This window comes from Syzygium oleosum, unplaced genomic scaffold, assembly GCF_021117445.2.
Source record: "Syzygium oleosum isolate NSW1041296 unplaced genomic scaffold, Sole_v2.1 Sole_v2.21, whole genome shotgun sequence".
Lineage (NCBI taxonomy): Eukaryota > Viridiplantae > Streptophyta > Magnoliopsida > Myrtales > Myrtaceae > Syzygium > Syzygium oleosum.
In genome coordinates this window covers 643,867-655,354 of record NW_026607505.1, presented here as the reverse complement: position 1 = coordinate 655,354, position 11,488 = coordinate 643,867, and the positions used below count along the sequence as shown (strand labels likewise).

The 11,488-nt window shown below is 41.6% G+C and overlaps 1 protein-coding gene across 2 annotated transcripts; it reads left to right on the top strand.

Annotated features, from left to right (window-relative positions):
- The first annotated feature begins 228 nt into the window (after window positions 1-228).
- On the top strand, window positions 229-8,356 carry LOC115677453 (putative inactive cadmium/zinc-transporting ATPase HMA3). Of its 2 annotated transcripts, none has more exons than XM_056320747.1 (10): window positions 229-541; window positions 895-1,135; window positions 2,434-2,691; window positions 4,098-4,195; window positions 5,049-5,304; window positions 5,396-5,533; window positions 5,642-5,969; window positions 6,052-6,254; window positions 6,411-6,613; window positions 6,776-8,356. In XM_056320747.1, the coding sequence occupies exons 2-10, from the start codon at window positions 937-939 to the stop codon at window positions 8,243-8,245; spliced, it is 3,153 nt and encodes a 1,050-aa protein (XP_056176722.1). In that variant the 5' UTR covers window positions 229-541; window positions 895-936; the 3' UTR covers window positions 8,246-8,356. The 2 variants fall into 2 exon arrangements, with proteins under 2 accessions (XP_056176722.1, XP_030456482.2); XM_030600622.2 differs by having other exon boundaries at window positions 891-1,135.
- The last annotated feature ends 3,132 nt before the right edge of the window (window positions 8,357-11,488 follow it).

Below are 11,488 nucleotides of genomic sequence, written 5' to 3'. Positions count from 1 at the left end.
TTTTTCCTGTTGAAGGAAAAAAATGTTGGCAAATTCTCTATGGAATATGCATGTACCAGGTCATATATGATTGTGTGTACAGGAAAATAAGAAATAAAACATTCTTTTTCAATTTAGAGGAGAGAGAGAGAGAGAGACAGAGAGAGACAGAGAGAGAGAGAGCGCGCATATGCATATGCTTTCAGACGAACCAATGAAGCATTTCCGACGTGAAGTGGGATTCATATGTGTATTCCATTCTGCTGCTTAACCAATGGATTCGCCCAACACTCACGTCCCATCCCAGATCATGCTCCCACAAAACCCAGAAAAGAAATTTATGTTTCATTCTTTTCCTGATTGTGTTTTACTTTTTTTTCCTGCATTTTCTCTTTGCTCCTACACATGCCCCCTTCAATCCCACGTCATAAAACCCCATCATATGCCTATTTAAGCCTCAACGTCCTCTCCTTCTCCTTCATTTCAAAATCCCGTCTTCATTTATTTGAAGAAGAAGAGGAATAGATCAAAGAGCTCCGTTTGCATCAAATTCAGCTTAGAGGTGCTTCATTCTACTTCATGCTTCATTTACTGCTTTCTTTCTCTCTTCTTGGTTTGCCGTCTTTAACTCTCTCCCTTCTTTTTTGTTTTCCGCCTCATTTTTGGGGCAACCATAATAAAGTAGGTCTCTTTTTGTTATATCACATGCAACACGTATACTCTCCCCGCAAATCAGCTGCCGACAGTTTCAGTTTCTCTTTCATCGTCATCAAAATTCATATCTCGCTCTTTTCATGACCATTTCCCGGAAAATCAAACGCAAGCGACAATCCTTTTTCTTTACGTTAGCATATGAATGTCGGTACCGCGTTCTTGGTTAATTCTTGCTTTTTATTCTTTCATGGACGGAGATAGAGCGAGGTCGGAGAGCACCACTGTTTCTGAAAAGAAAGAAGGATGGGCGAGGCTGGAGAGGAGTCGAAGAAGCTGCAAAAGAGCTATTTCGACGTGGTGGGGTTGTGTTGCTCGTCGGAGATTCCACTGGTCGAAAACGTTCTCGGACAATTCGACGGTGTCAAGGACGTTTCGGTTATCGTGGCTTCAAGAACCGTCATTGTCGTCCACGACCACCTCCTCGTTTCTCAGACACAAATCGGTAAAATAGAAAATCACCCCAACTCACTCTCCTTTTCATTTCTCTAAAGGCAAGAGAGATAGTAGCCGAGATCATAATCTTTGTCGGACGACCGTCCCTAAAAGTATAGGATGCTCTTGTGCTATTCATATAGCCCAATTTGGTTAGCCTGGTGGGTCACGAGTTAGTAAAATATGTAAACTTTTCCATGTCACAAATATAATTCATCGAAATGTAAATTTTAACTTGGTAGGCTCTTGTTTTTGTGACCTAAGAAATATACTTTCTCCAAGGTCTTATGGGACCCAAAAAACTAAAATAAGAAAAGAAAGAAGAAAGGAAAAGGTGGGGCCAAAAGCTGAGTCGGGTCGATGACAAGTCCAAAAGCGTGACCGCCTCACGGTGCAACATTATTATGTGCTAGGGTTTTCATATGTGTTTAGGCTGCTAAATCTGCTGTTCTTGTTTGCATGATTCTATACCTATCTTTGTGTTTGTTTTTCTTTTACAAGATCAGAATAAGTTCTGCTCGCATTCAGATTCGCCTATTTGCAATTGTTCTTTTGGGTGGGAAGCACTTTATCTTTGGTATCTTTACCTAACGCACTCCCCACATTCTTTATCCCTATAGAGTAATAAAAGGTATCAACAAGATTTTCTGGTACTGATATAAGTGCAAAAAGATCATGAAACCGCTTCGAATTTTTACTGTCTAAGACTCGGTGAATTATAGCGATATCGGATTTCGACCCTCGTGATTCTTGCATTAATGGTTTTGTTTCTTGTGCTATTCGTGAAACGAGTTTATATCGTCCTTATGAACCGTTTTCTTCTTCTTCTTTTTTGATCTTTTTGTGCGTGCTTCTTGGAAATTCAGTGCCGAGGTTGAGTGAAATATGCGATCCTCGTGGTAATGCCTAATTTAGGTGATGAGTTGCGTTCTAAGATCACCTTCATGTGATATGTGTGTACCTGTATGTTTGGTTGGAAAGAGCAAAAGGACAATTTCAGATCACATTTTGCAACATATATGTCTCTTCTCCATAAAATATAAAAGCCAAAGCTACTTTTTAGTGACATGAAACGGTGCACTGCACTCCACTTTTTACGGCAAAAGTAAGTATATTTATATGTATGTATGTGTTTTAAAGGTGAACTTTCTTGTCATGAAAAAAATGAAAAGAAAAAAAATCAAAGGGCGATAATATGTCGATTCTAGATATGATATTCGTTTTTTACTCCGTTTTCTTCTAGCTGATTCTCATGCATACGAAATAACTCTTCTCCTTTTAATTTATTCTCTGTGCCCCTAACGACAGTGAACGCACTAAATCAAGCAAGGTTGGAAGCAAATGTGAAGGTCTATGGGGAGATAAACCATCACAAGAAATGGCCAAGTCCTTACGCGATCGCTTCTGGAATATTACTTCTGTTATCTTTCTTCAAATTCGTCTACCATCCCTTCCAATGGCTGGCCCTTGGTGCCGTCGCCGCCGGCATATTCCCGGTGATTTTGAAAGGCTTCGCGGCTCTGCGCAATTCCCGGATCGACATCAACATCCTTGTTTTGGTCGCAGGTGAGTAGACACGTATATCACAACCGCCACCTCTTTAATGGATGTTGCTTTGTTGACTCAGGTTGATGTAATTGAACAATTTGGAAAAGGAAGCCAAATCCATAAACTCACAAATTATCAGTAAAAAGATTTTTTTTTCCGTAAGGAGTAACCTTAATGGGAAAAGAAATTATTACTTGCATAGTCGCCATATATAGGCATATTCATGTAATCCACCGATGTGAAAATTTCAACTAAATTGAGATCATTAATCAGGTAACGACCACGGAAATGGAACACCAGCCCCATTCATTTAATTTTCACTTCTTTTCCATTATAAATTCACATAAAGTGTTCGAGTAATTGAAATATGCGCCAAGTGGTGATTATTGTCATAGACATAATGAGCTAGGCCTCATGGTCCGCGTGAATCGCCAGGAGGAACATATGTAAAATTTAGTGAATTAGTGAAAACTTGAATTATTCTTTTTGGTCGCCGTTATGATTGCAATAGCCAAGCTTATCAATCACTTCAGGAAAATTTAATCTGACTTCTAATGTGGAATCGGTAGCTGGACCAACATCTTCGTCAGAGAATCACTTCCGCCCATTGAAATGCCCTTTTAACAAAACGAAAGAAAAAAATCAGCAGAGGAGCAAACGTCCTTCCGCGTTACCGAAGCAAATCTTATTTGCAAATCTAAGAGCCAGGATTTCCTCTAAAAACTTTTTGACAGGTAGCGACAAAAATGCCTTCCATGCTGTTCAGCGAAGTGGAATCCACCGAGCCTTCTGCCAGGAAGAAAAAAAGAGAGAGTACGAATTCGACTTGAAAAACAAACGAGTGGTTGAGATGCAATCACTTATGAATTATGTTCCTCTTTTTTCTCGGAAAGTTAGCTTTGGGAAATAAGAAGTGTTTTCCGATCTGGCAAAAGCACGGAGAAATGACTTTTTAAGTTATTTAAACAAAAGAATACTCGAAAACAAGGCAGGAGGAGGTCCAAAATATTCTCATCCAAAGCATGTGAGGCTCATAAATACAAGTTTTCAAGTGCCTTCCCTTCCCTTTTTCCAAATGTTCGTATTCCTCACAATATTCATAGGACGGGCTGGTGCCGTTCCAATTTCCATATATGTCACGATTCGATAAAATTCTAAAATTGGGGTCGTAGACGAAGCTCGTGAGCCTCAAGACCTTGATTCGTTCGAATGAAATTAGGCATGTCCGATGGAAGATCGATAGAGGTTAAAATAATATTGTATTAATCATATGCTCATTTTTAGGTTAATTAATCATATATTAAATCACACGAATGGGAGAAGAGGATCTGCATGAAAGTAATAGCAATAGTTGGAGTTAGGTTTTTGGATAGTTAAAATGATCTGGAGTCAGCTGCAAATCTCACATTTCAACGGTTTGACAGTGATTGGGACGATTGCGATGCGAGATTATTTGGAGGCTGGCACCATTGTGTTCTTGTTCACCAGTGCTGAATGGCTCGAGTCCAGGGCAAGCCACAAGGTATACATTTTCTATACTTTCTCTTGAATTTTCATTGGAAGCTTGTGCTTGTCCAGGAGTAAATTATCATCAAAAGACGTCTAGGGTTTGCGCTTGAACTATTGCTGCTCCCGACAGGAGTGAGATGGCGATTATTGGTCCTCATGGAATCTATGCTTTAGATAATTGCCAATTATAATCATCACTTACGCAACAAAAAAAAATAATCTTCATAATCAGGTCCCACCACTAATATAAATTAAAAAAAAAAGCGAAGTCAAAAGGTCAGCATAAACATAAAAAAAAAGGTGGACCAGAATTTGTGACTGGACTGAAAACAACCATGCTTGATTTTTTTTTTTTTTTTTTATTTTTTTTTTTGGTCAAACCAACCATGCTTGATGAAAAGTGTCTTGAATGGATGAAAATGGAGAAGGAAAATCTTTAAGGATTTTTAACCTCCGAAGGAGGACTACCAATATAAATCTTTTTCTCGTGTAAGACATAAAAAGTTTGATTTTCACGGACTGTCCAAACTGCACTATTGGTGCTTCTCAAAAAGGCTACTTTACAATCAAAATACACCGTTTGAATGCACATATATGTGCGGCATTCATGTTAATCGAGATCAAACTTTCTGGACACAATGAAAGTCGAATCCTGTTGAACCATTTAGGGATTTTATTGTGAATATTTTGCCAGACGTCTTGGAGATGATGCAATGTCTCTATACTATTAATGATGATTTATACGAAATTATTTCGTTGACCACTATTCCTTACTTTTGAATAAATTTCATCCCCCAAGAATTATTTTTTACTTTGGAATAAGTAGGACTAAATTGCTAACGAACTTATGTGATCCATCTACCCAGGCAAATGCTGAAATGTCAGCTTTGATGAGCATAGCTCCCCGAACAGCAGAGATAGCCGAAACAGGAGACGTTGTGAATGTTGATGAAATCAAACTCAACACCGTTGTAGCCGTGAAGGCTGGTGAGGTCATACCCATAGATGGTGTTGTTGTGGACGGCAAATCTGAAGTGGATGAGAGAACTTTGACAGGAGAGTCATTCCCTGTTTCCAAGCATAAAGACTCTTCTGTTTGGGCTGGAACAATCAACTTGAATGGTAATTAGACACTCTTCCTCAGTCATGTCAATTCGAAATGCTTCAACGAGAATGCTAAAAAAAGGACTTAAGAATTTAAATTCTGTTGTAGGTTACATCAGCGTGAAAACAACTGCTCTTGCTGAAGACTGTGTAGTGGCCAAAATGGCAAAGCTTGTTGAGGAGGCTCAGAACAAGAAATCAAGAACACAGAGATTCATTGACAGATGTGCACAGTTTTACACGCCAGGTTAGTTTCTGTCAATTGGTTTCTGTCATTTTACCATCTTAGGGATTGATTGGGAGTAGGAGCTAGCAAATCTTCAATCTCAACTTGGTTTCTGTCTACTATCTGCAGCGGTATTAGTTATATCCATTGGTTTCGCCGTGATTCCTGTGGCATTACAAGTCCATAACCGAGACCACTGGTTTCATCTGGCATTGGTGGTATTAGTTAGTGCATGCCCCTGTGCACTAGTCCTCTCCACTCCTGTTGCCACTTTCTGTGCCCTCACAAAGGCAGCGAAATCCGGTCTTTTGATCAAAGGGGGTGACTATCTTGAAATCCTTGCTAAAATCAGGAACCTGGCTTTCGACAAAACTGGCACAATCACGAGAGGTGAATTCATGGTGGAGGACTTCGGGCCCCTCGATGAACGCATAAGCATCAAAACTTTGCTTTATTGGTAAGGATCCTGGACTCCTGGTCCTTGAAATTAGCTCACTGCAGTCTTAAACTTATACGCGATAGATGCAAATCATCTTTAGGGTATCAAGCATTGAGAGCAAGTCAAGCCATCCAATGGCTGCTCCTCTGGTAGGGTATGGGAGGTCATTTTCCATAGAGCCGAAGCCCGAAGATGTGGACAATTTTCAAAATTTTCCTGGTGAAGGAGTTTATGGCAAGATTGATGGGAACGATATATTCATAGGGAACAGGAAGATTGCCCTAAGAGCTGGTTGCAAAACAGGTGAAGCATTCATATTCCAAAGTCCTAACCAATGTGCTTATTCAGAATAATTCGGGAACCATACAAGTGCTCCATTTTAATTCGCGCCGCCCCTCTTTTTGGGGATTCGATGCTTCTGGGGTTTATTGAATTCCGTAAGTAATTATGCATTTGCAGTTCCAAGCATAGAAGGCCTTACTGGGGAAGGAAAAACTATGGGGTACGTGTTCTGCGGGGCAGAACCTGTCGGGATTTTCGCTCTCTCTGATGCATGCCGAACCGGAGCTCGGGAAGCTATAAAGGCGCTCAAGTCATTGAAGATTAAAACAGCAATGCTTACAGGAGATAGCCAGGCCTCGGCAATGCATGCACAGAATCAGGTGCGACTCTATTTCTTCTAGTTTCTGTTTCCCTTTGACCTGAATGTCATTTTATTACGTCGCAGATAGTTGCTATCTGATGTCTTCTATTTCCTCGATTTGTTAAGTAGGAATTGTGGTGAACTTGACCTAGCAGTTGACATCATTTCATTCTCTGAGCAGCTAGGTCATGCTCTGGATGTAGTCCACGCAGAACTTCTACCCGAAGATAAAGCAAAAATCATCAAACAGCTCAAGGAGGATGCGCCAACAGCAATGGTAGGGGATGGCATAAATGACGCCCCTGCATTGGCTACTGCCGATATCGGTATTTCAATGGGTGTTTCCGGTTCCGCTCTTGCAACGGAGACGGGGCATGTGATTCTCATGTCCAATGATATCAGAAAAATACCAAAGGCGATCATGCTTGCCAGGAGAGCGCACAGGAAGGTGGTTGAGAATGTAATTCTGTCGATAACCACTAAGGTTGCCATCCTCGCATTGGCCTTTGCAGGCCACCCGCTTGTTTGGGCAGCAGTTCTCACCGACACTGGGACATGCCTGGTGGTGATCCTAAACAGCATGCTCTTGTTAAGACAAAGCCATGAGCACCGGAAAAAGTGTTGTAAATCTTCTGCAGTGCGAGAAAGAGAAGGACGCAATGTCCACAAGACGAACACATCCCATAGCCACCATAACTGTTGCTCTTCTAAAGTGGAGACGAAAGTTTATGAGACTGAACATGGTTGTGGCAAAGTCTGCGCTTCAAAATGCCAATCGAGTCTTTCTAATTCAGGCTTGTGTGGTAAGGGTGTGGCTAAGAAGCATTGCAACAACGGGGACAACTGCAGAGGTTCAGCTGCAACACATCATCAAGATCATGGAAGCAATACCGGCAATAACAACATGTCCCATGGACATCACCATTGCAGCTATGAAAGCAAACCGTGTGCTTCGCAGCAGAGGTGTGCCGTTAACTGTCATTCTACCAATTCAAGTGTTAGTTTGTGTGCAAATAGAGAGCTTTCCAACTCAACGAACAGACAAGTTCCTGAAGTACGTAACGATGCACATGCCGAGCAGTGTGGCCAGATGTGCAATGATCATAACCATGGCCGCTCTAATTCGATTTCTTCAACTGCTTGCTCTGATAACAAGTGCACAAATGAGATTCAGAAGCAAGGAACTTGTGCATTTGACGATCACAAAGACCAGCATACAGTGGAACACTGTGATCATGGAAGCTGTGAGATGATTACAGGAAGCGAATCGCATGTTATCACGGTTAATTGCGATTCTTCGCAAGAGAAGATTAAAGAGTGCCATGGGATGCATTGTAGTGGCGAAAATCATGACATCAAGGAAGGCCTAGGCAACCCTAGTGAAGGTAGATCACACACTCATGCTTCTTCAGATATTCATCATCATCATCCAAAGAGTGGCTCGAATTGCTGTCGGCCCCTTTGGCCCGTGATCGACATTGAGACAGGGAAAGATCACGTGGACTCGGGGTCAATACACACATGCACTAATTTGGCAAAGAAAGAGATTGGTGGGTGTTGTAAGAGCTACATGAAGGAATGTTGCGGTAAGCACAGGCATTTAGGACCTGCACTCGGAGGCTGCTTGTCCGAGATCGTCGCTGACTACTAGCAGATCCAATGTAACACAAAATTTCTAGTACGCTGAAAGATTTGCATGCTCCAATCTTAACATTAGACAAAGTTTCTGATTTCTGGGAAATGAAAATTGCACAATTCACCATCTTACATAATCCAAGAATTTTAGCCCAAAGGTAATCAATTTGTCGAGGCCCCTCTTCGTATATATTGGATTAGGCCCACAAGCCTCGGTGCCTTGCACACGTCAACTCATGAAATTGAAGAAAGCTCATAAATTATGTTTTGAAATTACCGTTCAATCTTTCTTTTCTTTTCTCTGTCTTTTATTATTCGACATCATCATTTATTTCTAGAAAAATTCCAAATAACGGCCTGAATTGCTTTCATTTTCTCAAAAGATGGCTCAAAGTGGACATTTTTTCAAATAAAGACATGAAATGGTTATGTTATTCTTAAACCTCATTGACCGGCCAAATCTTTCGACTAATCAAGAACAATTTCATCCAAAGATAAACTTTCTTTTCTTCTCTTGTTCATCTTTAAGCTCAAACTTCGCCGTTAGTCACCATTTAGGTTTTTCTCAGCCCTTATGGTTCTTCCTTTCATCTGAATCTTCGATTTTCCTTCTCAAGCGACGCTAACTTCTCTCTCGCTGGAAGCCGCTAGAGGATTTTGGAGGAAATCGATTTCCAGAGAACTCTTTTTTGTTTTTGGCTCGTCACCACGCTCAAATCGAGGTAGCTAGATCAATAATGGAGACTGGTTTAGCATCACTCAAAGAGATCCAAAGATTTAGGGTCTCGTCAATTTCTGAACAAAGCAAGCGAAAGAGACTAGAGGCGCTGGGACTAAGATGTCCATGTCTGTAAGAGAGATCGCGGCCAGCCAATAGCTTTGTCATAGACCGTCGCACCTCCTCGCAGCTTCCTCGACCGTATCATGCGTGCCCAGCCACAACCGCCTATGCAGCGTCGATTCCCAAATCTCCTTCGAACATTTCCATGCTACCTCATCATTGGGTGCTCACCGGGTGGCATCGACCACACCATGTCCGAGTCTTCATCGCTAGGTAGTACGCCACCAGCATCACCAGCGCCGCGACCACGTGCACGAGCACTAGCCTGGCCATCGCGATGCCAAGGAGCAAATTCTCCCTCAGCAGGAGCTTGCTGCGGTCCATGCTGCGGTCCATGCTGCTGTAGGCATCACAGCAGATGTATGCGGTGAACCGCTTCTCGAGCTCGGCTAGGTTCTGCGGCATGATTGCAGAGGTCTCAGCCTAAGGCTCTGGCTTGAGGAGGGGGCAATCGTCCTTGTCGGCGGGGGCGGGGGATGGGGCAGGGCAGTGGGGGAGAGGTCTTTGAGCTTGCTTTCCATGGCAGAGGGGGAGATTCTACTGATGCAGTGGGCAGTGTTTCAATGGAATCGGAGCGGTGGTGGTGGTGATTGCATTGTGGAGGAGGAAGAGAGGAGTGCTTGTAGATCTGGTAAATCTAGTGTCATGGTTTTGCGTTGCCAGCGTTAAGGTTTCATCTTGCTGGACGAAGAAGATGATGAACAGGGAAGAAGAAAAAGAAAAAAAAAATCTTTGGACAAAAATACCCTTAATCAATTGGAATATTTGGCCAGTGAGATCAAGCTCTTATTTGAAACTACCATGGCCACTTCAGGCTTTTATTTGAAACAATGCCCACTCAACGACTTTGAGCCCTCTTTTAAAAAAAGGGATATGTTCATTAGAAGTCCTAAAACTTGTCACCAAAGTACAATTGAATCATAAAACTTGCAAAAAGTGCAATCAAGTCTCAAAACCTATCAAATTGGTTCAAATGAATCCTAAAGTTAACACCGTCAAACTTATTAACGGAAAATACTGACATGACGCTGACGTGGCTTATTTTAATATTTTATCTCTCCTATGTGGCGATGACGTGGCCAAAACGATGTCGTTTTGGCCCAAATTTGATTTTTAATGCTACTTTTATTTGAATTAAATTTAAAAAATAAGATATAATTAAACAAAAAAAAAAAGGAAGGAAGAGGAGGAGGACAGGCAGGGAAGAAGGGCTTGCCCTTCCAGCTGCCGCAGGCATCCCACCATCGCCGGGAGGGGCCGGCAAGGGTGGGGGGACGGCAGGGTCGAGGCCCGGCGACCCTCGCCGACGGCAGGAGAGGGCGTGCGGGCCCTCCCCCAGATTGGGCGAGGGGCGCAGGCCCTTTCCCAGACCTGGCCGAGGGTCGCCAGTGGCCGCCGACCCTCGCCAGTCGCCGGCCCCTGGCCAGGGCTCGACGGTAGCAGGGAGGGCAAGCCCTCCCTCCCCGCCTATCCTCCTCCTCCCCTTTTATTTTTTTTATTTTAGCTTATTTTTTAAATTTAATTTAAATAAAAATTAATACTAAAATAATGATTAAAAAAAGCCACGTCATCGCCACGTAGAATATAAAAAATAAAAAATAAAAAAAGCCACGTCAGCATTTCCGTTAGTCAAATTGAACAATGTTAATTTTATGACTAGGTTGAACCAATTTTACAAGTTTTAGAACTCGATTGCACATTTTGCAAGTTTTAGGACCCAATTGCACTTTGGTGACAAGTTTTAGGACTTCTGGTGAACATATCCCTTAAAAATAGGGAAAATGACACAAACAGTCCCTGAACTTTGACTCAATGTGCAATTTGGTCCCTGAACTTTTAATTTGTTCAATGTAGTCCCTGAACTTTAACCTAATGTTCAATTTGGTCCCTGAACTTTTAATTTGTTCAATGTGGTCCCTGAACTTTTAATATGTGTTCAATTTAATCCCTGAACTATTTGAAAATGTTCAATGTAGTCCTTCCATTAATTCAAGTGCAGGGACTATATTGAACATTTTCATATAGTTCAGGGACTAAATTGAACACATATTAAAAATTCAAGGACCACATTGAACAAATTAAAAGTTCAGGGACCAAATTGAATATTAGGTTAAAGTTCAGGGACTACATTGAACAAATTAAAAGTTCAGGGACCAAATTGCACATTGAGTCAAAGTTCAGGGACTATTTGTGTCATTATCCCTTAAAAATATGATGACATTTTAAGCCTTTATTTGGAGTTTTCCCTTCATTTAGGTTAAAGTTCGGGACTACATTGAACAAATTAAAAGTTCGGGGACCAAATTGCACATTGAGTCAAAGTTCGGACTATTTGTGTCATTATCCCTTAAAAATATGATGACATTTTAAGCCTTTATTTGGAGTTTTCCCTTCATTTCTTAAAAGCTTCATGTTTTC

What these genes read in the sequence shown, in the direction of transcription:
- LOC115677453 (XM_056320747.1), top strand. Translation starts at nt 937, where the DNA reads ATGGGCGAGGCTGGAGAGGAGTCGAAGAAGCTGCAAAAGAGCTATTTC. An exon ending in TGGAACAATCAACTTGAATG is followed by an intron (nt 5,305 to 5,395) that starts GTAATTAGACAC and finishes ATTCTGTTGTAG; the next exon opens with GTTACATCAGCGTGAAAACA. An exon ending in AAGAGCTGGTTGCAAAACAG is followed by an intron (nt 6,255 to 6,410) that starts GTGAAGCATTCA and finishes ATGCATTTGCAG; the next exon opens with TTCCAAGCATAGAAGGCCTT.